Source organism: Pogoniulus pusillus, chromosome 9 (genome assembly GCF_015220805.1).
Source record: "Pogoniulus pusillus isolate bPogPus1 chromosome 9, bPogPus1.pri, whole genome shotgun sequence".
In the NCBI taxonomy this organism is placed as follows: domain Eukaryota; kingdom Metazoa; phylum Chordata; class Aves; order Piciformes; family Lybiidae; genus Pogoniulus; species Pogoniulus pusillus.
The window spans coordinates 5,901,890-5,928,949 of record NC_087272.1 but is presented as its reverse complement, the minus strand read 5'-3'; the positions used below and the strand labels follow the sequence as shown (position 1 = coordinate 5,928,949).

The 27,060-nt window shown below is 45.3% G+C and overlaps 1 protein-coding gene across 2 annotated transcripts in view; it reads left to right on the top strand.

Moving 5' to 3' along the window:
• Positions 1-27,060, top strand: part of PPP3CA (protein phosphatase 3 catalytic subunit alpha) — a 249,209-nt gene that overhangs the window by 181,012 nt on the left and 41,137 nt on the right. For both annotated transcript variants that reach the window (XM_064148387.1, XM_064148388.1), the window contains exons 4-8: positions 9,727-9,838; positions 11,346-11,491; positions 12,620-12,759; positions 22,107-22,184; positions 26,008-26,102. In XM_064148387.1, the coding sequence (XP_064004457.1) occupies positions 9,727-9,838; positions 11,346-11,491; positions 12,620-12,759; positions 22,107-22,184; positions 26,008-26,102 (571 nt within the window). The remainder of the gene's footprint in view (positions 1-9,726; positions 9,839-11,345; positions 11,492-12,619; positions 12,760-22,106; positions 22,185-26,007; positions 26,103-27,060) is intronic.

Sequence of the window (27,060 nt, the reverse complement as noted above, 5' to 3'; positions counted from 1 at the left end):
GGGCCTAGTGAGGCCACATCTGGAGTCCAGTTCTGGGTTCAAGAGTGATGAGGCACTATAGGAGAGGATCCAGCAGAGGCTACAAAGGTGATGAGGAAGTTGTGCCAGTGTAGGTCTAGGCTGGATATTAGGAGGAAGTTGTTGGCAGAGAGAGTGATTTCCCATTGGAATGGGCTGCCCAGGGAGGTGGTGGAGGCACTGTCCCTGGGGGTCTTCAAGCAAAGCCTAGATGAGGCACTTGGTGCCATGGTCTGGTTGATTGGATAGGTCTGGGTGCTAGGTTGGACTGGATGGTCCTGGAGGTCTCTTCCAACCTGGTTGATTCTATGATTCTACTGAAACAACTCTGATGAGAAAAGGCTGAGACATCTTTGCCTGTTTAGCCTGGAGAAGAGAGAAGTGAGAGAGGTTCTTCTCACTGCTTATCAATATCTAAAGAGCGGTTGTCAAGAGGATGGAGACAGACTCTTTTCAGTGCTGCCCAGTGACATGACAAGGGGTAACAGGCACAAACTGGAATACAGAGGATCCCACCTGAACATGAGGAAAACTTCTTTTACTGTGAGATGCTGTAGCCCTGGACCAAGCTGCCCAGAGAGTCTCCTTCTTTAGAGGGATTCCAAACCCAGAGAGTCTCCTTCCCTAGAGGGATTCCACACCCACCTGGACATTGTAATCCTGGGCATGCTTCTTAGGCTGACGCTGATTTAGCAGGTGGATTGGACTAGATGATCTCTAGAGCTCTGTTCCAACCCCAACCATTCTATGATTTGAGGAAGACTGGGAGTGTTGAAGGGGATGGCTTCACAGAATTAAGCTGGGTCTTAAACTACCATTTTTCGGTTGCTATAACCTAGTTGATATCTTCTGCAGGCTTTAACTGAGCCAAGTTGTACTTGGAAGAAGAGAGTTTTGTCTTCATTTTCTGATGCAGTTTTAATGCACTGAGAGGTACAGGTGGCTTTGCTTCAGCTTCCAAGTGCTCACCTAACTATTCACTACATTTTGCTCCAGGGCTATTATCTATTCAAGACAATAGCAAGCCATATAACGCAAAGCATAATAACTTATGGGTGGGGATTAAACCTCTTTAAAAATTACTCACATGGCATCCTGCACATACATATTTAACACATTTTGTTCTGAGTTTAGTCTTTCTGTCCTAGAACTCTACTCTGTCACTGGAGGCAGCAGTGGTGTCTTCCAGTGCCAAGGAAATATCTGAGCTGTTGCTTACATTATTTCTTTTTGTGCAAAGGGTTCTCAGATTGCTCCTTTTTTGGTCATGTATCTGATTGCCCCCACCTGTCACCTTGATTAAAAAGGCCTTTGAAAGGAAAGGCAGGTTTCTGGTTTGTTTGTAAGTGCATTTGGATGTAGAGCTGTGCATTCGGGCATGAACTCAGCACAATGAGAAGTGGCAAGGGAAGGAAAACAGTGAAGAATGCGACTTGGCATGTTGGGGTGGGGGAGGTGCTTTTAGTGGAAAAGGGGTGCTGAGCATGTCTAGCAGCTGCCAGCTCTTGCCAGTACTTTGTGCTGATGAAGTTGTGGAGGTAAACAGTCCTAGTCTGATGCTCAGGGAGGTGGTGGAGTCTCCATCCCTGGAGGTGTTCAAGAAAAGCCTAGATGAGGCACTTAGTGCCATGGTCTGGTTGCTGGATAGGGCTGGATCCTAGGTTAGAGTGGATGATCTTGGTTGTCTCTTCCAACCTGGTTGATTCTGTGATTCTATGATTCTCAATGCATGTTTCTGCACACACCATGACTGATCTTCACTCCATTAATCTGTTTGCTCCCCTTTCTGCTATGTAGACATGCAGCTATTGCAGTTCTGGGGTCTTTCCAGAAGAAACAAGTCTCTGGTCCCAAGTACTACTCAGAAGCAATATAAGTTTTAAAGGAACCCCTTTGGTTGCATTGTGAGATCTAGCGTAAAAGTGACACCATTGAGCCTAGACCTAGCTGAGTTCTGGCAGTGGGCGAGATAATCCTTGTCTGTGGGCTGCAAAGCATTTGGGATTCTTCTGGATGAAAGGTACTATATAATGTCAGCTATTATCATTAAGAACAGAGGGGAAAAAACTGCACAAGGTAGGTGGAAAGCATTGATAATGCAGAGGGGAGAAGAGAAAAGTGTTTGTGCAAGGCACAAAGCAGCAAAGACAGTCCTCACCCCACAGAACTTGGGATCTAGAGGCTCAGTCCTTCACATCTCTGGTCTGTTTTTGCCACCCTTAACTCCACTGTTTGAAGGGGGAGTGTTTTGGGTCTTTGAGCTACCTAAGCAAGGTATTGTAAGGTGAGAGTCTGATGGTGGAATTACAACAGGTAGAACAAAAGTGGCACCGAGTGCCACTGGACGTGGCTCTTGGTGCCATGGTCTAGCCTTGAGCTGTGGTAAAGGGTTGGACTTGATGATCTATGAGGTCTCTTCCAACCTTGGTGATACTGTGATACTGTGAAAGATGTCAAAATTATAGATAGGATAAGATTTCTTGGCACAGACCAAATCTTCATCCCATTGCTGCACTCTTTTGCTTTTCTGTTTGTTTTTTAGGTGTGATTTGGTTTGGGGTTCTTTGTTGTTGCTGTTTGTTTGTTGTGGTCTTTTTGGTTTGGTTTGGTTTTTTCCACAGAATCACAGGATGTGACAAGGAGCAATGGGTGTAAGTTGAGGAAAAGAGGTTCCACCTCAGCACAAGGGGGAACTTCTTTACTGTAAGGGTCACAGAGCACTGGAACAGGCTCCCCAGAGAGGTTGTGGGGTCTCCTTCTCTGGAGACTTTCAAGGCCTGTCTGGATGTGCTCCTCTGTGATCTGTGTTAGATAGCATTGTCCTGCTCTGGCACAGTGGCTGGACTTGATGATGTCTTTGGGTATCTTCCAACCCATAATATCCTGTGAGCCTGTGAAAGGGCCTTTGGAGGGTCATCCAGTCCAACCCTCCTGCCAGAGCCTGAGCATTTCTTCCCTTGGAACAATAAATTCCTGCAAGTGCCCATCCCTGATATGGTACAGTTGTTTCCTCAGCTCCATAACTGGTACAGTTTATCTGCTGTGCTTGTGCACCACTCCAGGAGTTTGATTCTGGAGTAGAAACCCCTCTGTTCTCACTTTCTGACAAGTTTTATGGTCCTGCAGGAAAGAAACCCCAACAATCCAAGCAGAGGGCTATTTTTAAATCCACAGGATAGTTAGAGGGCTCTGCAGGAATGGGCTGCAAGGAAGAATGACTCATTTCTACCTTAGTCTGAAAACCCTCTTGTGAAAGGCAGACATGCAGGCCATACAGTGTGGGGAGTTGTGTACAAGTAGAGGTACATATAGCCTGCTTTTCATTATAGTCCTTGAAAAAATTGCAATTAGACTAAATGCCAACTATAATGAATTAATAATGTTATGTAAATGAAGTGTTGGAATGATTTCCTTGCTGAATCCTGTGTTGAAAACATACAAGCTTAAATGTCAGTTTAAATCATCAATTCAAGAGAGATGTTGGAACATGTCCAGAGAAGGGTGACAAAGTTGCTGAGAGACCTGGAACAGAAACCCTATGAGGAGAGGCTGAGGGAGCTGGGGTTGTTTAGCCTGGAGAGGAGGAGGCTCAGGGGGGACCTCATTGCTGTCTACAACTACCTGAAGGGAGGCTGTAGCCAGGTGGGGGTTGGTATCTTCTGCCAGGTAACCAGCAATAGAACAAGGGGACACAGTCTCAAGTTGTGCTGGGGAGGTCTAGGCTGGATGTTAGGAGGAAGTTGTTGGCAGAGAGAGTGATTGGCATTGGAATGGGCTGCCCAGGGAGGTGGTGGAGTCACCATCCCTGGAGGTGTTGAAGCAAAGCCTGGCTGAGGCACTTAGTGCCATGGTCTGGTTGATTGGCTAAGGCTGAGCGCTAGGTTGGCCTGGCTGATCTTGGAAGTCTCCTCCAACCTGATTGATTCTCTAAGAGTTCATCTCTTGTTACTCACACAAACCCACAAAGCTAACAGAGCAGGCTGCTTTTCCTCCTCCCTGCTTGGTCAGTGCAGGAGCACCCAGGGTGAATGTGCTGTGACAGGTGTTGCTGTGGTTGCAGTCTTGTGGCTGTGGTGATGATTTTTGAAGGTTCCTTGCTGTGAGCATGTAAGTTGAGATGCATGCAAGTTGTCTGGGACTTTTGGTTTTCCTGTTCAGGAGGTGCTGAGATGTGAAATTGTGCAGAGGCACAAATTGAGCATGCAACAGTGGAGTTCCATCCCAGGTCTGTTTTGAAAAGATATGCCTTTGGCTTACGCTGGGCTTAATTGCACAGACCTTTTTTCACTTCCCTGATGCTCAGGCTTGCCAGAGCCTCAGCAGGAAAAAAGCTTCACTCTAGGAGCTGGGCAGTTATAAACTTAGCATACCTGCTGTTTCAGCAGCTGAAAGACATGAAGCAAGTAAGCAAGGGTGCAGTCTGATGGCTGACATTTAAGAAATTGCAAGATTTAAGGCTGGACTAGCCCCTAAACAAGTGACAGGTGCTTTCTGTTAACCCCCTCTCCATGCAGATGGGAAGAGAAAGAGAATAAGAGAGGTAGGCTTCTGGATTGGAAAAGAAAACCAAATTTAATGCAATTAATAATAAAATCTATACAAATATGTACAATCCCAAGATGAAACCAAATCCCCCAATGGCAATTACTTCACCAACAGCACTGATCCTGTGGGCAGGCACTAAAAAAGTCCTAGCCTGGGCTCAGTGGTGCACAGGAACCACATTTGAGTGCTGGATCTGGAAGTGTATTCAGGAACATAGGATCTGGGATTGAAAGCAGAATGGGCAGAGTGCTCCTTGGACACCAGCCACTGGAGAAGAGAAGGAGCTTGACCCTCATGATCCCTCAGCTTTGCACTGAATGTGGTGTATATGGAATGAAATACTTTGTTGGTCAGTTTAGGGTCAGCTGTCCTACCTGCCTCCTACACACATGGCCTTTTACTTTCTGCAACCCTGACACAGAACATGGTTTAGCAGCAGCCTTGGTGTGTACCCCAATGCTTGGCACTAACTCTGAACATTGAGCATTATCACTGCTAGAAGCAGACACTATCTGCACAAATGTGCCATTAACTTCAGAAAGCAGTTACTGAGAAGAGACTGAGCTGAAAAGTAAAAGCAATGAACAGAATTAGTTCTCTTCTGACTCAAAGCAGAACAGAGATGTGACACTGGGGGGGAGGGGGGAAGCAATGATAGTATGAAATGAGACAGGCTGAAAATACTTTAGAGGTGTCCAGATTGCAAGGTCACTGCTGTACATTCTTGATGAAAGAGTTGGAGGGGGGGAAAAAACAGAAGAGATTTTAACATTTTCCTGTTAGGAAGCAGTGTTACCAAATAACTGAAGATTGCAAGCTCAGATTTTCAGCAGGGGTAAATTATCACAAATACTTTGAGTTCAGGAAGAATTATGGTGTGCAGAGCAGAGTTTAAAATAATATAAACCCAGAATGTTTGCTCATGATATGCTGTTTAGACATGAGATTTTTGTATGTAAATAGCTCTGTCAGTTGAAAGGCTCTGAAAAATTGTCACCCTTGAATTTGCTGTTTAGTTTGGATGGGAAAAAAAAACAACTAACAATTAGTTCTTGTTAATTGTTAACAATGTTCCATCAATGGACAACTGAACAGAAAAGGGAGGAAAATTAAAGCCTTCTACAGCTACCTGAAAGGAGGTTTTAGTGGGGCTGGAGCTGGTCTCCTCTCCCAAATTACTAATGATAGGACAAGAGGAGATGGCCTCAAGTTGTGTCAGGTAAGGGTTAGGTTGGATGTTAGGAGGAAGTTCTTTACTGAGTGCGTGGTCAGGCACTGGAGCAGGCTGCCCAGGGAGGTGGTGGAGTCACCATCCCTGGAGGTGTTTAAAAGGAGAGTGGATGTGGTGCTTGAGGCTACAGTCTAGTGATGAAGGATGCTGGGATGAAGGTTGGATGGGATGATCCTGGTGGTCCTTTCCAAGCATAGCAATTCCTAGTGATGAGATGTTGTGCTGAGGGATTTGGTTTAGTCAAGCACTTGTCAGTGTGAAACTAATGATTGGACTCAATGACCTTGGAGGTCTTTTCCAATCTAAAAGAAATTCTGTGATTGGTTCTGTGATTTCTAAGTGGTATGACTGAAAACAGCACAGAATTTGAATGGTGTGGCTGCATTATTTGAGTAGTGGCAGGAGAACACAGAACTCTATGGCCTTCTTTGATTCTACCTTATCTTCTCAATCTGATTCTCGTGAGTGTTTCAAAGCAAGCAAAGAAAAAAAGAAAGCTACGATAAGCAAATGTGAAGAGATCTACCCATAAGCAAGTACCAAATGCCAAAGAGATAAAACTTTCAGCTTTTCTTATTTTCTCTGCTTCCCAAATCTGGATGATATTTTAAATACCTAGTGCTGATTTCAGCTTGCCATGGCTGCATGAGAAGGAAAACTTAGTTATAAGGGAAGTGTATACCACTCTCTTTTATGAAGCATTTCATCTAGGCACTAATCATTATGCTTCCTAAATTATAAGGTGCTTTGGCAGAATTAGCAGCTCTAAGGTAATTTAGATACAACTTTAAATGCTGGAGCTTTTCTTGCATGGCTGGACCTGTCACTTTAAACTGCTTATCTTGCAACACTCACATCAAATGTTTGCATCAGCCAGTAAGTGGAAGGTTCTGGCAATTCTTGCATTATTAAAGAAAACATCATCAAAGAGACAGAGAATTGCACTGATGATGTGGGAAGTGCAGGCTTCCTTCCCCACTGAAATGAAATTCTCAAATCCAAGTCTTCTTTCTGCGTGGATTCTCAGAAAACCTTCCCCAGACATACCCTTCCTGCTTGATTTGGTCCACAGCAGCTAATTCCTGTGACCCAACACCATAATTTCATGCTGAAGTATGTCAGTATTGTTCTGCATGGGGTTCTGCTATCTCTTCTCATTTTCTGCAGTGACAATAGTGCCTGGGAGGCAGAAGAGATGGTGTGAGCTGGGAGGGCTTCTGTGAGGGAGAATTAATGCTGCAGGTGATACAGAACATTGCCCATATTTTGTGCTCTCCTTGCTTGGCTCTCAACCCTCTGAGGAGGAAAGATGAGAGTGCAGGCAGAGCATCCAGATATTTACATGTAAATAAATCTACAGGTAATCAATTACTGCAAAGAGCAGTGATATAATCCTGCTGCTACTATGTCATTATCCATGGGCAGTGTGAGGCTCAGCGCAAACAAAATCAGTGTTGTTCACTAGAAGAAGGAGGAGCATAAGGAGATAGCTGCAGATGAAAGCTGGGGGTGGGACAAGGTTGGAACCTTCTATTTCTTGTGCAATAGTTCTGCAGTTCATGGATATTTAAGACAGGAGGAGTTGGAGGAGAAGTTGTTCAGATGGGTTTTTAGCTCGTACCTTTTTGAGAGGCTCTTGTGGTCCGTACGCCACTGCTGCAGATTCAGGATATCAGGTGGTGACAGGACTAGGGGGAATGGAGTGAAGCTGGAGATAGGTAGGTTCAGGCTGGACGTGAGGAGGAAGTTCTTCACCATGAGTGGAATGGGTTGCCCAGGAAAGTGGTTGGGGCCCCATGCCTGGAGGTGTTTAAGGCCAGGCTGGATGAGGCTCTGGGCAGCCTGATCTAGGGCAAGATGTCCCTGCACATGGCAGGGGGGTTGGAACTAGATGATCCTTGTGGTCCCTCCCAACCCTGACTGATTCTCTGGCCTCATCTTGTGGCTTAAATGAGTCTTAGTTCCATCAGTGTCCTTGGAGCTGTGAGTTTTGTCAGCCAGGTATTTAAGCAATGTTCTCCTGCACAAAAGATAGATGCTCCATGAAGGTTCCAAGTTTACTCATTTGCCAAGAGTCTTGGAATGCTTTGGCATCTCCACTATGTTAGTTTTGGTTACAGAAAGGCTGTTTTAGTTGAATGGTTTGGGGAGGTCTGAGCAGAAAGGGTAGATTTACACTAGGGATTAGGATTTTTTTTTCCCAGCAAGAGTGGACAGGCATTGGAATTAGCTGCCCAGGGAGGTGGTGGAGTCATCCACCCTGGATATGTTACAAAGTCGTTTGGATGTGGTGCTTGGAGATATGGTTCAGGGTGAAGCTTGTAGGGTAGGTTTATCGGTGGACTTGGTGATCCTGAGGGTCTTTTCCAACCTGAAAGTTTCTGTGATTCTGTGTGAAATTAGACTTGCCACTTTTTTTACTCTTTAAAAACATGTCTAGAAGAAATGCCATCTCAGATAAAAATCTTCTGGAAGTTAAAAGGCTACATGTAAGCTTTGTAGTAGCTTCATTTAATGCCAGAGCTTTGTGGATTGTGGGTTTGGGTTTGTTTATTTTTTTCCATTGGTTGTTTGTACAGAAAAAAGGTAAGTGAAAAATAAACAAGTGTACATCTGAAAACTCCAATACTGGAAGCCAAGGTATTTCCTGAAGTGTAGGTTGAGTTGTTCTAGGGCAGCTTTTCCTAAAGGCAGGAAAAGCAGATCTCCCAGGGATATTATTTCTGTGGCAGGTTTCTGCCTAAGCTTCAAGGCAGAGTGCACACTTCTTTGTAGAGCAATTACTTCTCAATAGCTGGAGTCACTGAAGGCAGTGCAGGACAGTACCACTTAGCCCAAGTGTAAGACTGGTCAGGATGTACTGATATTATTTTCAGGCAATTCAGGCTGAAGTGTGAAGAAATGTTTGTCTCAAGTTGTGCCGGGGGAGGTCTAGGCTGGATGGTAGGAGGAAGATCTTCACAGAGAAACTGATTGCAATTGGAATGGGCTGCCCAGGGAGGTGGTGGAGTTGCCCCCCCTGGAGGTGTTGAAGCAAAGCCTGGATGAGGCACTTAGTGCCATGGTCTGGTTGTCTGGCTAGGGCTGGGTGCTAGGCTGGCCTGGATGATCATGGAGGTCTCTTCCAACCTGGTTGATTCTATGATTCTACAATACTGTCTTTTGTGACCTTTTGTTGAACCTTGTAGCCTTTGCTTTGGAGAGCCACCAGAGCCCATCCAGCCCTTTTTACGAGCCCATCTCAAAGTCGTTTGTTGCATGAAGAGAAGGCTTTAGTCTTGAAAGTGAACAAGGAATTGCTTTATGCTTCTGGGGATTTTCAGTTCTTCTTCTCAGTGTTTGTTTCTGTACTGTGGGAGAATTGAGTTTAGTGTACAGTAGACTGTCCTGTGCAAAAGTCTTTATGTCTTGGCATGGTGCTGCTGGTGGGGAAATGCCAGAACCAGACTTAGTGGTTTGTTTTTTCCTGAGCAAGTACATAAGGAATACTCCTGAGGAATAAACCCTGCTGCAGCATACCATATAGTTGTATTACTCCATGGGCTGCCCAGGGAGGTGTTCAAGGAAAGCCTGGATGAGGCACTTAGTGCCATGGTCTAGTTGACTGGATAGGGCTGGGTGCTAGGTTGGACTGGATGATCTTGGAAGTCTCTTCCAACCTGGATGTTTCTATGATTCTATGTTGACTGGATAGGGCTGATGCTAGGTTGGATTGGATGATCTTGGAAGTCTCTTCCAACCTGGTTGGTTCTATGATTCTAATTCTGTGATTCATGTAATGCATGAAAGTGAAGTTAACACGTGGAAAATAAACGTGTCCCACAAAATGCTTTTTCTTCTGTTTTGTTTCTTTGTTGAAGGGAAAACACAAATGGTTGAATTGCATCATTAGTTGTGAATTACATTGTTCTTTCTTGTTCTCTCATTTGCAGTGTGTGCTGTACTTGTGGGCCTTGAAAATCCTCTACCCCAAAACACTGTTTTTACTTCGTGGGAATCATGAATGTAGACATTTAACAGAGTATTTCACATTTAAGCAAGAATGTAAGTCTGTCTTAAACTTTTTGTCCCTCAACTCCCCTTTCAACAAGTTGATGTGGTATTTTCTGCTAGATCCTGGTTTGCCATAGGTAATTTTAAATGTACTTTTAATGCTGTCTCTCAGTAATTTTAAACTGCAGTCAGTGATCCCTGAGAGGGCACTCACCTTGTAGGGCTGGAGAGAGTGTCTCAGAAAGGAAGTGGTTGGGCCCCTCCAGCAAGCAGTAAGTGACCACCTGCACAAATCCAGGGGTGCTGTCACTTGATCCTGCAGGTATCGAGACACTTCTGCTGGCCTGGGAAGCAGCCTGGGTGTGCTGTGGGTTCATCTGGGCCTGGATGCTCTTGGTAAACCTGTGCTTGCTGGTTTTGCACCTTCACACAGAAACCTGGCAGTCAAAACCTGGCAGATCTGGCACCTCTGTATCAGGTCTCTGATCCCTGGTAGAGGAGGTGGCATCTCACCAGGTCTCACCTGCAGCAGGAGAAAAATACAAGGGGTTTTTATGTTTGCTGTGGGCTTTTTCTTTTAATTACCTTCTAAGTAGATTTCAACTTGTTTTTAATGTGCTTTTTAATAAGATCTCCTTTTTGTGCCTTTCTGGGCTGCAAGAAAGGATGCAGTGACACACAAAGGCTCGTTAGATGTAGACCTTCACCTGCACAAAGCAGCTTTTTTCCCCCATTTAACACTGTAAACTGAAGCTGTAGCCATAAGTCTCTGTTACCCTTTTTTAGCACCAGGGATAAAGGAACTGTTAATTGGCTCAAAGGCTTCATGGTTTACTGACTTGAATATGCCTATTGGTAAATTAACATTTCAGCTTCATCATAACACCTCGTTCATTTCATGATGGCATTTCTTTAGATAATTAATGATAAGAGACTGGACTGAAGTTCTGATTACTTCATAGAGCATATCGAGTGATAATGTAGTAGGTGATAACCATTCAGCAGACCTGTTAAGGCTTGCAGCATAGATTTCATGGTGGGTTGTAGTCCTGCATTAAATTGTTTATTTACAGGTGTCTTAGAAAAACAGCATACATTTGGCAGAACTTTTCTCTTCTGCCAGGCAAGCAGCAACAGAACAAGGGGACACAGTCTCAAGTTGTGCCAGGGGGAGGTCTAGGCTGGATGTTAGGAGGAAGTTGTTGGCAGAGAGAGTGATTGGCATTGGAATGGGCTGCCCAGGGAGGTGGTGGAGTAGTCTCTGTCCCTGGAGGTGTTGAAGCCAAGCCTGGATGAGGCACTTAGTGCCATGGTCTGGTTGCTTGGCCAGAGCTGGGTGCTAGGTTGGACTAGCTGATCTTGGAGGTCTCTTGCAACCTGGTTGATTCTATGATCTCACAGTCTTCTGATGGCAAATAATAATAATACTCTAATTATTTTTATTCTATGAGGCAAGCTTTGATACAGTACAAGAGAGAGAGATTAAGCAGCATCTAATTAATTTCTTTCCTATTGAAATATTGGTGGCACTTTCTGATACCATCTTAATCTTTAAAAGGTAAAATCAAATACTCAGAACGCGTATATGATGCCTGCATGGATGCCTTCGACTGCCTTCCCTTGGCTGCTCTGATGAACCAACAATTCCTGTGTGTGCATGGTGGCTTGTCTCCAGAGATCAACACCTTAGATGACATCAGAAAAGTAAGTCTAAATAGTACTTAGGTCTACTCTGTGAATGGTTGTCCAGGTTTGAGCTTCCAGCTCTAGACAGAATGTAGATTTACCTCAAAGGAGTCCATAAAAACACTTGCTTGGAATGTTAGCTGTTGGAAGGGACCCAAGGAGATCATCAGTCCAACCCCCCTGCCAGAGCAGGACAATACTATCTAACACAGATCACAGAGGAACACATCCAGACAGGCCTTGAAAGTCTGCAGAGAAGGAGTAGAGTGTATTTTGGACTGTGTGCCCATTTCATGCACACATCTTAACAAAAAGGGTTTTAGATTCCGTAGTTCTTGTAAAGAAATGCTGATTTTTTTTAACCATTCCACTGTTTTGTTATCCTTGATCTTATTTACAGTATTTGAATTTCTTAATAGCAGTAGTCAGGCAGAAAGAAGAGATTTTCACTGCTTAATTAGAGTTAAGATTATGAGAGCTACAAGAACGCCATGGCAAGACTCTGTAATGCAGAGATGTTGTCTTGGTCTTTAAATGCAGGGGTTCTGTGAAAATGTATTGAAAGCAAAATGGGAACTGACTTGAAAATAGCTGTTGAATATTTTATTCTTGAGCTTCCTCAGAAATCAGGTGTCACAATGTTTGAAAAATCATGAAATGCAGAACTGATGTCTTCCCTCTGGTCTACTGAGATGCTTGCAAAAAGCAGTAGAACAACGGAAAAGCACCCAAAAGTCCAAACAGGATGGCAAGCACCCAAAAGTCCAAACAGGATGGCAAGCACCCAAAAGTCCAAACAGGATGGCAAGCACCCAAAAGTCCAAACAGGATGGCAAGCACCCAAAAGTCCAAACAGGATGGGAAGCACCCAAAAGTCCAAACAGGATGGGAAGAACCCAGAACTGTGTCTCTTCATTTTCAGTTACAACTCTTCCTTCTCCCCTTTTGTCAGTGTTAGCAAGGAGAGACTAATTGTTACTAAAAAATCCATTGCTGTAAAGCTGGGAGCAACCCAAAGCTGAAAATTAGATTGCTTTGGGTCTTTGCTTGCCAGCCCATGGCCTGAAAACTCCTGGCTTTGCTTCAGTGTTTCTGTGATCCATAGTCAAAAGAAGTTAGTATTTCTTTGTCTCCTCTTTTCCTTAGTTAGATCGATTCAAGGAACCTCCTGCGTACGGACCTATGTGTGACATCCTGTGGTCAGACCCACTGGAGGACTTTGGAAATGAGAAGACTCAGGAACACTTTACTCACAACACAGTCAGGGGGTGCTCGTACTTCTACAGGTGAATTTTACTATGTTGGATGGTTTTTTGTTCTGGTTTGTGGTGTAAATGCTCACTTGAGGTTCGTGGCACTGCCTAGGTAATTGGACCCTTTTTTCTGCATGCCTGCCTTGTTTTATGGTAAATCCTGTTGCTTGATTTATACCTTGCTGCTAACCACGACTGGGAAATCCTAAGAGAACTTCATTTTCTTCACCAAAGCATGTGTGTTTTGCTTACTTCTGCAAGTTAGGGAATGGCCATGCAACTCTCTTCAAAGGGGGGACAGAAAACCACCTTTCTAGTTTGAAAACCAGAACTTACTTTTGAGCGAAAGATGCCAGCATAGAAAAACTCACAACCTATTGCTCTGCAGAATAAGTGAAAAATTGCCCTTTCCCACACATAGGTACTGTTTTATTTGTGTGTTTGCTTTCAGTTTGATCAAGCTTGTTAATGTTTTTCCCTAGAAATTCAGAACTGGTTAAATGTGAGCTACTAAGAGCTGAAATGCAGATGTGCAGCTGTAATGTTCGTGCAGAAACGTGAGGGGCTGAGACATCAAGTTGTGTGCTTTACCTTTGAAATTGTTTCTTCCTATTGGTATTTGTTAGTGAATTATAACTCTGGGTGTGATGGTTTGGGTGTTCCCTGCCCCCCCTACACTTTAGAAATCACCCAGACTAGACTCAGCCAGCTCTGGGAATATGAATGAAGCTTCTATTTACAGCTAGCACAATATACAAGAAGGTATTTACAGTATATGCAGTTATAGACAGAAATATACAAGGTAAAAAGGTAATACAGAAACACAACTCCCTTCCCAGAAACCTGAGTCTCCAGGAGGGGCTCTCAACCACCCCTTCACCTTCCCCCTACCCCTCTCAACCTTACCCCACTCCCAAGGAAGAATGGAGGTTCAGCCAGGGGAGGTAGGAAGCAAAGTGGGTTAGCAATGTGCCCAGGAGAGCCAATGGCATCCTGGCCTAGATCAGGAACAGTGTGGCCAGCAGGACAAGGGAGGATATTCTGCCCCTGTACTCAGGGCACACCTTGAGTGCTGTGTCCAGTTCTGGGCCCCTCAATTCAAGAGAGATGTTGAGATACTGGGACATGGCAGGAGAAGGGTGACAAAGCTGGTGAGAGGCCTGGAGCACAGCCCTGTGAGGAGAGGCTGAGGGAGTTGGGGTTTTGCAGCCTGGAGAAGAAGAGGTCTGGAGATGATCTCATTGCTGTCTACAACTACCTGAAAGGACATTGTAGCCAGGTCAGGGTTGGCCTCTTCTCCCAGCAACAGAACAAGGGGACACAGTCTCAAGTTGTGCCAGGAGAAGTCTAGGCTGGATGTTAGGAGGAAGTTGTTGTCAGAGAGAGTGATTGGCATTGGAATGGGCTGCCCAGGGAGGTGGTGGAGTCACCATCCCTGGAGGTGTTGAAGAAAAGCCTGGATGAAGCACTTAGTGCCATGGTCTGGTTGACTGGCTAGGGCTGGGTGCTAGGTTGGACTGGATGATCTTGGAGGTCTCTTGCAACCTGGTTGATTCTATGATTCTATGATAATGATAATCCGTGGATGTAGCATTTGGTTGGGCAGCGTCAGGCATGGACTTCAAAAGGCTTTTCCCCCTATGAAGACATTTATTTGCACAGCTTATTTTTCTTGCATACACATCCAGCTCTATTCACATGGCAATCTACAGATAGTCTTCAGATCACAGCTTTACTACCCATGCATGTTAATTACCTTGGTTAATTACATCAGACCTACACCCTCATTCCTTCCATTTATCTTATCTACCATCTACACCTAGATGGCAGACCATCATTTCATACAAAACTGAGCTGAAATATGTCATTCCCATATGTGGAAGGAGGGAAGAGGGAAGAATCAGTTGGTGTAGAACACGTAATTTGATTTGCCTTTTCTAGTTGCTTCCTATGAAAAGGAGTCAATTTCCCTAACAGCCATCTCAGCTTGTAAAGGAAGGACTGACTTACTCAGTTTTTCCTTCAGGGATGTCTGTTGATGGCTTGGACTTGGTTTGCTCTGAATAAAACATCTTAGTTTCTTCAGTCATTTCCAGAAGGGACAGATAAAAGAAAGGAGAGAGCATTTTAAAGCAAGGTCAGGAGGATTTCAGGCTTGCACGTTTAGCCAGGGAAATGATTTCTAGTTGATTAAAATCTCTTCATTAGTGGCAAGAAATAACTGTAAGAAACAATTTTCACATTATCAGGCATTTTCACTGTAATGGCAAGTTGCAAGCAACTTTTTTGCCAATTTAAAGGTTTTTTTTCCCTGTAATAAAATGCTATGAGGAAAATAATAGCAATGTGGCTTTGTAACTCTATGCACAAAACATCTTAACAAGGCTTTCCAGCTCAGTAGTCTATGGAATCATTGTGTGATGGTCTGGGTGTTACCCACTTAAGGAAATCATCCAGACTAGGTTCAGTTGAGCTGGAAATTAGAATGGAACTTTATGTTTACAGCTCAGCACAATATACAAGCAGGTATTTACAATATTTACAGCTGTATACAGAAATATACAAGTTAAAAGGTAATACAGAAACACCACAGCCCTCCCAGAAACCTGAGTCCCCAGGAGGGGCTCCCAACCACCCTTCCACCTCCCTTCCACCCCTCTACCTTATCCCAGACTTTGCTTTACATTCAAGGTGAGTTTGGAGAATTGGCCAGGGGGGGTTAGGAAGCAGAAGGATTAGTTATACAGACAGCAGGTTAGGGAGAGAAGGGAAGCAGGCAAAGCCAGAGAGCAACTCTGTTATCTATGTGTTCTTGTTTTTATACATCTCAGCAAGCCTATGAGTGCAGTAGACATCACCATTGTTTCCTTTTCACAGCCTATAATCTAATTCCTCTCACCAAAACACCCCAGCTAGGCTCAAACTAGCACACATTGCCATTCAGGCAAAATTCATTTGTGAAATCTTCAGCCATTTGTTTGAGGTAAATACATATAAGAAAGCAGAAGGTCTGTGGCTATATAGTTTTGGCTGATAAGCTGCTTGTGACAGTTAGAGTCATAGAATCAGTCAGGGTTGGAAGAGGCCACAAGGATCACTGGAATGGGCTGCCCGGGGAGGTGGTGGAGTCGCCGTCCCTGGAGCTGTTCAAGGCAGGATTGGACGTGGCACTTGGTGCCATGGTCTGGCCTTGAGCTCTGTGCTAAACGGTTGGACTTGATGTTCTGTGAGGTCTCTTCCAACCCTGATGATACTGTGATACTGTACATCAGGGGCTGCCTATTGGTGGTGGGCAAATGTGCAAGCTTAACGCTCACTGTCTGGGATCATTTACTTGTGTAAGACTTGGTTTGCTGCTGACTGTTAAGGGGAGTGCGAGTGTGGCATGAACCTGGCCAAAGTCAATCTGCTCTCAGAAGTAGAGCAGATCCTCAGAAATCTCCTCAGGCATGTTGCTCCAACCTCTTGGGTTTTCTTAGTGAGATTAATATGAGCTCTTAAGGAATGCTAAGCTTTACAAAGCTGTTTGGCTGTTGGCTACCTTGTTGCATGTTTTCAAAAGCAGCAAAAAAACCTAAAAACAGTCAAAGGCAGAAATGGTTACTAACGTTAAGAGTGACTAGCACTGCAGATTGCTCTGAGAACTTCCTTTGCCAGCCCTGAGTAGCAGTGAAATGGTTCAACTTTATCGTAGAATCATAGAAGCAACCAGGTTGGAAGAGACCTCCAAGATCATCCAGTCCAACCTAGCACCCAGCCCTGTCCAATCATCTAGACCATGGCACTAAGTGCCTCATCCAGCCTCCTTTTAAACACCTCCAAGGATGGTGAATCCACCACCTCCTTGGGCAGCCCATTCCAGTGGGAAATCACTCTCTCTGAGAAGAACTTCTAACATCCAGCCTAGACCTCCTTTACCACAACTTGAGACTGTGTCCCCTTGTTCTGTTGCTGGTTGCCTGGCAGAAGAGACCAATTCCCACCTGGCTACAGCCTCCCTTCAGGAGCAGAATACTATTTTTGGCCTTAGCAGCATTTCTTTTCAGTGGTTTACTTTATGTGCCTGCTGAATTGGTAGATGTGTAAGGACTTAGAGAAGCTAAGCTAAAAGCTTTGGAAGACTGTAGCATGTTTCACTGCAGGGTGTGAGAGACAGTTGTATGAATGGTTGGATTTTTTTTTTGCAGTGGCAGCATTTTGAACAGATTCTTTTGCCCACTTTTCTTTCTCCCAGGCCAGAAGCTTTTTGCTGCCCTTGTATTATTCGCCCAGCTGTAGTGGTAGAATTGCTTGTGAGCTCCATCAGACCTGGGAACATATCCAATTTTGTAAGAATGACTCTGCAAAAAAACAAAAGATGTGTGCTTATTTGTTCTAATCCCATGCAATTCCCTGCTCTGCTTCTCAGTGCAGCTCTGCAGACAGCACAGCTAAGGGCAAGAATATTCAGAGGGAGAGAGAGGTGCTGGGAGCTGCGTAGGACAGCACTGCAGCAAAAATCTTTTGCCTTTGGAGACAAGTGGAAAAAACCCCAGAGCAGAGGGCTTTGCTGAGGACCTGGTTTTATATCTGTGTGTAATCTTACAGACATTGTTGGGCTACCCTCTTTTTACAGAGATGTTTACACTTCTGCTTTGATGGTATAGAAGGGTATGGAAAAAGAATTCTCTCCTGTTTTTCCAGTTATGGATGGAAGAGCAGTTTGACACCATCTGCCATTTTGATTCCTGTTAGCAAAGTATTCATAGAATCATAGAATCAACCAGGTTGGAAGAGACCTCCAAGATCATCCAGTCCAACCTATCCACCAGCCCTATCCAGTCAACTAGATTCTCTTCCAAAACTTGCATGGACATAATCAGTGATCATGCAAAAGAAGAGCTCAGAACTAGCAAGCCGTGCATGAGGCATTTTACTGACAAGAGGATGCCAAAGCAGAGCATACCAGAGTCACATGCTCCATGGGGAATAGCATCTCTCTAGCTTAGCAGTGGGATATGTTGTTTTCTCCACGAGTCACTGCTCTTCTGTGATTCAGCATGACACACGAAGCGCAGGCAGAAGGCTGGGTGGTTCTGGAAAAGCCTGTTGCGTGGGGGGAGCTGTGGGGGGGTTCTGTTTGTTTGTTTTTTCCTCTTGGCCAACTGCTTTATTTCTAGCTCATCTGATTTACAGTCTGGGCTCTGCAAAGCAGGGCAAGGAGGAGAGCGTTTCTGAAATGGTAGTGAGCAGAAAGGCAAGTAAGGAATTTGATGGCACAACAATCATTTTCATTAGAAAGATTGGTGGGGGAAAGGCACATTTGAAGTAGAAGTCTTTTGGTAAAAGCTTGTTCAGATGGGCAGAGTCCAAGGGGATGGCTTCAATAGCTCCAAGTGCTGGGTGCTGCACTTTGGCCACAACAACCCCATGCAGAGATACAGGCTGGGGTTGGAGTGGCTGGAGAGCAGCCAGACAGAGAGGGATCTGGGGGTGCTGATTGATACCCGCCTGAACATGAGCCAGCAGTGTGCCCAGGTGGCCAAGAGAGCCAGTGGCATCCTGGCCTGCATCAGGAATGGTGTGGTCAGCAGGAGCAGGGAGGTCATTCTGCCCCTGTACTCTGCACTGGTTAGACCACACCTTGAGTCCTGTGTTCAGTTCTGGGCCCCCCAGTTTAGGAGGGACATTGAGATGCTTGAGCGTGTCCAGAGAAGGGCAACGAGGCTGGGGAGAGGCCTTGAGCACAGCCCTCTGCTGTGAGGACAGACTGAGAGAGTTGGGGCTGTGCAATCTGGAGAAGAGGAGGCTCCCAAGTGACCTTCTTGTGGCCTTCCAGTATCTGAAGGGGGCTACAAAAAAGCTGGGGAGGGACTTTTTAGGATATCAGGGAGTGACAGGACTGGGGGGAATGGAGCAAAGCTGGAGCTGGGTAGGTTCAGACTGGATGTGAGGAGGAAGTTGTTGAGCATGAGAGTGGTGAGAGGCTGGAATGGGTTGTCCAGGGAGGTGATTGAGTCCCCATCCCTGGAGGTGTTTAAGGCCAGGCTAGATGAGGCTGTGTGCAGCCTGCTCTAGGGTAGGGTGTCCCTGGGCATGGCAGGGGGGTTGGAACGGACTGATCCTTGTGGTCCCTTCCAACCCTGTCTGATTCTATGATTCCAAATTCTACTAGTGGAAGACTGTTTTCTATGGATTTATGAAGAATAAGAAACAAAGGAATAAAAGAACCCAACTTTTTTGCACTTTGACATAGAATGAAGAACCTATCATATCTATTTAGGAGCCTTTTTTACTGCTTCATTATATCATCTTTAAAAGCAGTACTTAACACCAGATGAAAAGAATACTATGGGGGGGAAAAAAAAGAAGTAATAGGCTAGACATTTTGAGCAGCTGCACTGATCACGAGCACAATCAACTGTCTATCAGATTTTTCATTATGGATCCCAGTTTTCAGAAGTTAATGTAAAAATTTCTACACAAAATGTACCATAAGTCTACATTTAGTCACAATTAATTATGAAAAGAAATGCATGCAAATTAGTTCCCATTTGGTGGTGGTTTGAATGGCAGCCTGTCAGCATGTGAGAGCCCTGCAGTTGCCAGAATGATACCCCATGTAATTTGGGAGTTGAAATTGTTTCCTTGTGGGAATTTTTTAGCCAGTTCCAAATTCCAGGCCTGTAACTGAGAATATGTGGGAGATGGGTAAATCCAAAACCAGCAATGTGCCATTCTGCTGGGCATGTAGCTTCTAGCTTCAAGTCATAGAATCAACCAGGTTGGAAGAGACCTCCAAGATCATCCAGTCCAACCTAGTACCCAGCCCTATCCAGTCAACCAGACCATGGCACTAAGTGCCTCAGCCAGGCTTTTCCTGAACACCTCCAGGGATGGTGATTCCACCACCTCCCTGGGCAGCCCATTCCAATGCCAATCACTCTCTCTGCCAACAACTTCCTCCTAACATCCAGCCTAGACCTCCCCTGGCACAACTTGAGACTGTGTCCCCTTGTTCTATTGCTGGTTACCTGGGAGAAGAGGCCAACCCCCACCTGGCTACAACGCCCCTTCAGGTAGTTGTAGACAGCAATAAGATCACCCCTGAGCCTCCTCTTCTCCAGGCTAAACAGGCCCAGCTCCCTCAACCTCTCCTCATAGGATTTGTGTTCCAGGCCCCTCACCAGCTTTGTTGCCCTTCTCTGGACATGTTCCAGCACCTCAACATCTCTCTTGAATTGAGGGGCCCAGAACTGGACACAGTACTCAAGGTGTGGCCTGACCAGTGAGGAACTTCTTCTTAACATCCAAACTGACCACGAGGATCATTTAGTTCCAGCCCTCTACCATGGGAAGGGACACCCTACCCCAGATCAGGCTGCCCACAGCCTCCTCCAGTCTAGCCTTAAACACCTCCAGGGATGGTGCCTCAACCACCTCCCTGTGCAACTCATTCCAGGCTCTCACCACTTTCATGGCGAAGAACTTCCTCCTCACGTCCAACCTGAACCTCCCCACCTCCAGCTTTGCTCCATTCCTCCTAATCCTGTCACTCCCTGATATCCTGAAAAGTCCCTCTCCAGATTTTTGTAGGCCCCCTTCAGATCCTGAAAGGCCACAAGAAGGTCACCTGGGAGCCTCCTCTTCTCCAATCTGTCAAGTTAGTTTGGTTATTATGCCACTTCTCATTTTCCCTCTTAAAAGCAGGTTGTCTGCCCTGCTTTCCTCTTGGCTTTTCCCAGGGGAAGACAGGAAGTTTTCAGTTTTCTTGGATTCTGCATTAAATTACTCATGACAGAAAAGAGAGGTTTTGCTTGGCCATCATGCTTGTTATCCTTCAACACAGGCATCAGTGGTTTAAAGGCAAGAAGAGAACAATCATTACAGGAAAAAAACCCAACCTCCACAACTTATCCTTGAAAGCAAGAAAATGGGATAATTTTGACTTCTGTAGCATTTATTTAGGTATCAATTTAAATAGCTTTTCTCTGAAAACTTTGTGTTTCACACTTCCCTTGTCAAAGTTGCATTCAAGTTATTCTATGTTTTGTTTTTCTTCTGTGATGTCTGTAGATGTTCAGTGTCTTACACAGTGAAAAGGCTGAGTATGCAACCAAAGGGCTCCTCAAGTCTCCTTGAGAGCAACACTGTCCATATGCAGTGAAAAATACTATAGAATCACAGAATTTCTTGGATTGGAAAAGCCCTTCAAGCTCATTGAGTCCAATCATTAGTTTCACACTGACAAATCCTTGACTAAACCAAATCCCTCAGCATGGCATCTGATCACTGTGAATTGCTATGGTTGGAAAGGACCACCAGGATCAGCCAGTCCAACCTTCATCCCAGCATCCTTCATCACTAGACCGTAGCCTCAAGCACCACATCCACTCTCCTTTTAAACACCTCCAGGGATGGTGACTCCACCACCTCCCTGGGCAGCCTGTTCCAGTGCCTGACCACCCACTCAGGAAAGAACTTCCTCCCAACATCCAACCTAAACCTCCCCTGATGCAACTTGAAACCATTTCCTCTTGCCCTATCATTAGTAATTCAGAAGAGACCAGCTCCAGCCTCACTGCAACCTCCTTTTAGGTAGTTGTAGAGGTCAATAAGGTCCCCTCTCAGCCTCCTCTTCTCCAGACTGAACAACCTCAGTTCCCTCAGCCGCTTCTCATAGGTCATGTTTGCCAGACCTCTCCCCAGCCTCATTGCCCTTCTCTGCACCCACTCCAGCACCTCAATGTCCCTCCTGTACTGTGGTGACCAAAACTGGACACAGTACTCGAGGTGTGGTCTCACAAGTGCTGAGTACAGGGGCATGATCACCTCCCTGCTCCTGCTGGTCACACCCTTGCTGATACAGATAGATTCCTCTATCACCATTTTCACCTAATAATTTTGTTTGTTCTGTTGTTCTTGAAGTAGAATCTGTCTTGGAAAAATACATGGGCATGTTTCTTCTTCAGTGGGGGTTTCAGAAGTCACAGAACTTATATTTTAAGTTGCCAGGGGGAAAGATTATTCTTATTTATGAAGTGCATACCCTAGTTAGTGAACAAGGAGGTTTTGTGTTGCAGACAATCCTTGTATCACATTTTCCCCTTTAGAAGCACAGTGGATCTTAAAGCATATTAAGGGAAGTGACTTTCCTTCTGACAAGAGTGGGGTGATTGGTATGGCAGGAACCACAGCTTTCCAGCATTCCTCTTTGTGCAGTTCTGGGGTGGGATTTTAAAAGTGCTGCTGCTAGTGGTGTTGTCTCTACAGAAATCTGCCTGCAGAGCAGGGGCTGATTTCATCGATGATGCTGTTGGGTTAAACATTGTTTGATAGCTAGAGCTAAATGTCGTGCTTCTGGTAATGCCATAACAGGTGCTGTTCTTTTCTTCCAACAGTTACCCTGCTGTGTGTGAATTCCTACAGCACAATAACTTGTTATCTATACTCCGAGCTCACGAAGCCCAGGATGCTGGGTGAGTACAGAGCCAGAGAATTGTTTTAATTGGAAGAGACCTTTAAGAGACCCCAAACCTGCACCCTCATTAACCTTTAATTAGAAGAGACCTTTATCAAGACCAACCATTAACCTGACACTGCTAGATCAGCACTAAACCCGTGTCCCTGTGCACAGATACACATCTTTTAAATACCACTGGGAATAGTGACTCTATCCCTTCCTGCACAGCCTGTTCCAGTGCTTGAGAACCCTTTATGTGAAGAATTTTTTCCTGATGTTCAACCTAAACCTCCCCTGGCACAGCTTAATGTTGCTCATTATTAGAAAACCAGACTGGCCCTCACCTCTCTACATCTCTTTTCAGGGAGTTGCAGAGAGTGATAAGGTTTCCCCTCAGCCTCCTTTTCTCCATGCTAAACAACACCACTTCCCTCAGGCACTTGTTATGAAGTCTGTACTGGAGTAGTTGCACTTCTGGATGTGCTCCAGTACTTTAGTGTCCTTCTTGTAGTGAGGGCCCCAAAACTAAAGTGTTTTTGGGGAGCAGTCTCACCAGTGCTGAGTACAGGGGCACAATCACTTCCCTACTTGTGGGCCATGCTGTTCCTGACGTGGGGCAGGATGCTGTTTGCCTTCTTGGCCACCTGAATGCACTGCTGGCTCATGTTCAGCCAGCTCTTGACCAATGCCCCCAGGTCCTTTTCTGCTGGGCAGTTTTCCAGACACCGTTTCCCAGTGGGGTTGCTGCAACCCGAGGGCAGGATCCAGCACTTGGCCTTGTTGAACCTCATGCCATTTGTCTTGGCCCATGGATCCAGCCTGTCTAGGTCCCTCTTCAGAGCCTTCCTATCCTTGAGCAGATCACCACTCGTGTCCAGCTTGGTGTCATCTGCAGAATGTATGTGGAGAGGAGACACTAATAATGAAGAATGGCTTAGTGTTGTCTCACAGAGCAAGTAAACGTGGAACAACTGAGTGAGAACTAACTATAAAACTTCAACATTAAGTTGCAACAGCTCTTGCTTTTTACTAGTGCTTTAAAAATATACACTGGCATTAGAATGTCTTTTACATGATTATTACCAACTCACAAGACCTAATGAATCCTCCTGTATCCCACTTACTTAGCCTTGGAGAGTAGAAGTGGCATAGAAGGCACATAAGTTATTTGGATGCCAAACCCAGCTCAGAAAGAGAGCTGTTAGAAATGTGCCTGAGTGCTCTGACTGCCTGATTGCCATGATGCCTGGGAAGTGATTTGGCTCATGAAGGCAAGAACTGTGATCTCTTGGGCCTTTCACACCTACCTGGAACTTAGAGTCATAGAATCAGTCAGAGTTGGAAGGGACCACAAGGATCAGCCAGTTCCAAACCCCCTACCATGCCCAGGGACACCCTACCCTAGAGCAGGCTGCACACAGCCTCATCCAGCCTGGCCTTACACACCTCCAGGGATGGGGCCTCAACCACCTCCCTGGGCAACCCATTCCAGGCTCTCACCACTCTCATGCTCAACAACTTCCCCCTCACGTCCAGTCTGAACCTACCCACCTCCAGCTTTGCTCCATTCCCCCCAGTCCTGTCACTCCCTGAGAGCCCAAAAAGTCCCTCCCTAGCTTTTTTGTAGGCTGCCTTCAGATGCTGGAAGCCCTCAAGGTCACCTGGGAGCCTCCTCTTCTCCAGACTGAACAGCCCCAACTCCCTCAGTCTATCCTCATAGCAGAGCTGCTCCAGCCAGAGGGAACAGCCCCCTCCTGGCCCCTCTCTGGACACACTCCAGGATGTCCACATCCTTCTTGTAATGGGGGCTCCAGGACTGGATGCAGTACTCCAGGTTGGGTCTCACCAGAGTAGAGAGGGAGAATCACCTCCTTCAACCTGCTGGCTACACTTCTCCTGCTGCAGGCCAGAACCTGGTTGTCCCTCTGGGCTGCAAGTGCACACTGCTGGCTCCTGTTGAGCTTCACATCCACCTGCACCCCCAAGTCCCTGTCCTCAGGGCTGCTCTCCACCCACTCACTGCCCAGCCTGGATTTGTGCTTCTTAGCCTCCTGGCTTTATGTGTTATCTTGTGGAACTCAGTAGCCAAAAAGTGTTAATGAATTCAATAAGTTTATTAAGACACTGTATGCAAGACCAATGCAAGGTTAAAGTCCAGATGGTGTTGATGGTTCTGTTATGGAGCTCTACTGCCAGTGTAATGGTAGAATTTTTAATGCTGCTTAAAGACATAACCTAGTCATTGAAATGCAGCACACTTCTGGGATCTTAATGAAGGATTGGTATCTGAATAAGTAGCTTTTCATATCTTGTGTTAATTATTAAGGTGTTTATTTGGAGGTAAAACTTTACCCAACCTGAATAGTAATAAACAGTAAAGTAGCAAGATTGTGGGAGTGAGGTCAATATTCACTATGCATATGAAAAGGTATTCTGAATGTCAGAATTATCACAGACTTAAAACCATCAATGCAATTAAAAGGAAACTATTATTCTGCCAAAAATAATTGACATAAAATAGCCAGAGGCAATGAAATCTCATTTTTATTGTCTTACTTTCCAATAAAGGATGTGAAAAAATGAAAGTTTTCAAGAAGAGATCACGTTGAAACTATACAATGGTTTCAGTGCAGCTGTTGTGGATGTTTGCCAGTAGCTGAAGACTGAGAAGCAGCATTTGCTGTTACTTGTGCCTTAGTAGGACAAAAGTTCTGGTTGGTTTCTTCCAATCACTTGCAGATTTAATGCTTGGTTGATTCTGTGTTGGTCTAATAAGCCTTTTGTTTTTCGTGAGGTAGGTTAGCTCAGGTAATGAAAGCATGCAAGCATTAATAAACTGTGGCTAATAGACTGAATGAGGTTTGACACAGCTCTTGAAATATTAGACCCCCTGTTACCCCTCCCATCTTCTTAATTTCCATCTTCTCTGACCTTGCTGTCACTTTCATACCCCGAGAGGGCAGGCAGCTTAGAGGCTCATGGAGGACACACACTCACACACTTCTCCTGAAGGTGTGTGCTGGTGATCTTCTTCACCATCAGCACCATGAAAGGAGCGTTTGGAAACATCCTGAGGTGTTTGCAGATAGAGGCCACCTGTATAGGGTTAACGCTCCTGGGGGAGTGACCCTGAACCTGACCCTGGGGGTCTTGGCCCCTCCCCAGGGGTGGGCCACACTCCAGGTGATGGTTAGCCCACTCCCCCCACTTCCTGTGGTATAAAAGAGGAGCACTTCCTGCTCCTCAGGCTCTTTTGCCTTGGCTCCCTCTTGACCCACACACTCACACTGCATACCAGCACACCACGTGGCAGCCACGAGGCAGAGACACCATCACATTGCTTGGGTTGTATCCATCCCTTGTTGTATTTTGCTGTTTTCCCTTCCTTATCCTTTGTAAACTCCCCTACCTCCAATCCCTTTTCTAAGTTATTGTTAAACTTTTCCTTTTTAACTTCCAAATCGAGTGAGATTGATTTATTTGGGTGTGCTTACCTCTTTCTCTCTCCCTGTCTTTTGGGAAAAGGAGGGGGAAGAGGGGAGGGCACTCTATAAATTGTCATTGGGTCTATTAAATTTATTAGAGTCTCTGGGAACCTGCATTTTAACCCAAGACACCACCATTCTCCAGAGGTGGGCACCAAGCAGTCACAACAAAAACCACCTCCAGCTCGCTACATTTCAGACAGATTCGTGGCTTTTAACCTTGGTCTGGATCCTGGTCCATCCCTGTTGGATGTAACAAACCTGCAGGAAATATTTCTTCCTTGGCTCTAAAAATCAATGACAAATACACATATGACCCTGGGTAATAATTAGTGTCTTCTCTTCCCCTTCTAGGTATCGTATGTACAGGAAAAGCCAGACAACAGGCTTCCCTTCACTAATCACAATTTTTTCAGCACCAAACTATCTAGATGTATACAATAACAAAGGTAAGAATTGAATTCCTGTTACTGTATGGTAGACTGTATTTCTCCTTAGCTAAATATATTAAACTAGTTGCTTTTTTCCACTCCTTTATCAATTCATGCCAGTTTTCTTCCACCAATTATTGTTTCATGCCCACTCCATTCATTATGTAATATAAATCTAATTAAATGTATTGCAGGCAGATGTGTGCCTCTGAACATAACTGCAGATTTCTAACATGCCTTAGGATATTTCTGTGTTTTGACTGCAAGTTATTGAGTAAATGTTACACAGGAAGCAGAACTGGAAACAGCTCTGTTAACTAAAGAGAAATATATTAAGAAATGCTGTGGGCGAGATCTTCAGAGTCCAGTGCTCCTTCTAATTAATTATTTGTCCCTTTGCTCTTTTCAAATGAAATTAATGGAGTTTGTATATGTAAACCCACTAGACAGCCATCAAACTCTGACAGATTGTCAGTGGATAAAGTGCGAGATAGATACTGTCTGTGTCCAGAGATGGGCGACAAAGCTGGTGAGGGGCATGGAACACAGCCCTATTAGGAGAGGCTGAGGGAACTGAGGGTGTGCAGCCTGGAGAAGAGGAGGCTCAGGGGTGACCTCATTGCTGTCTACAACTACCTGAAGGGAGGCTGTAGCCAGGTGGGGTTGGTCTCTTCTCACAGACAACCAGCAACAGAACAAGGGGACGCAGTCTCAAGTTGTGCCAGGGGAGGTCTAGGCTGGATGTGAGGAGGAAGTTGTTGGCAGAGAGAGTGATTGGCATTGGAATGGGCTGCTCAGGGAGGTGAGGAGTCTCTGTCCCTGGAGGTGTTCAAGAGAAGCCTGGATGAGGCACTTCGTGCCATGGTCTGGTTGATTGGACAGGGCTGCATGCTAGGTTGGACTGGATGATCTTGGAGGTCTCTTCCTAGGTTGGACTGGATGATCTTGGAGCTGCCTTCCAACCTGGCTGATTCTG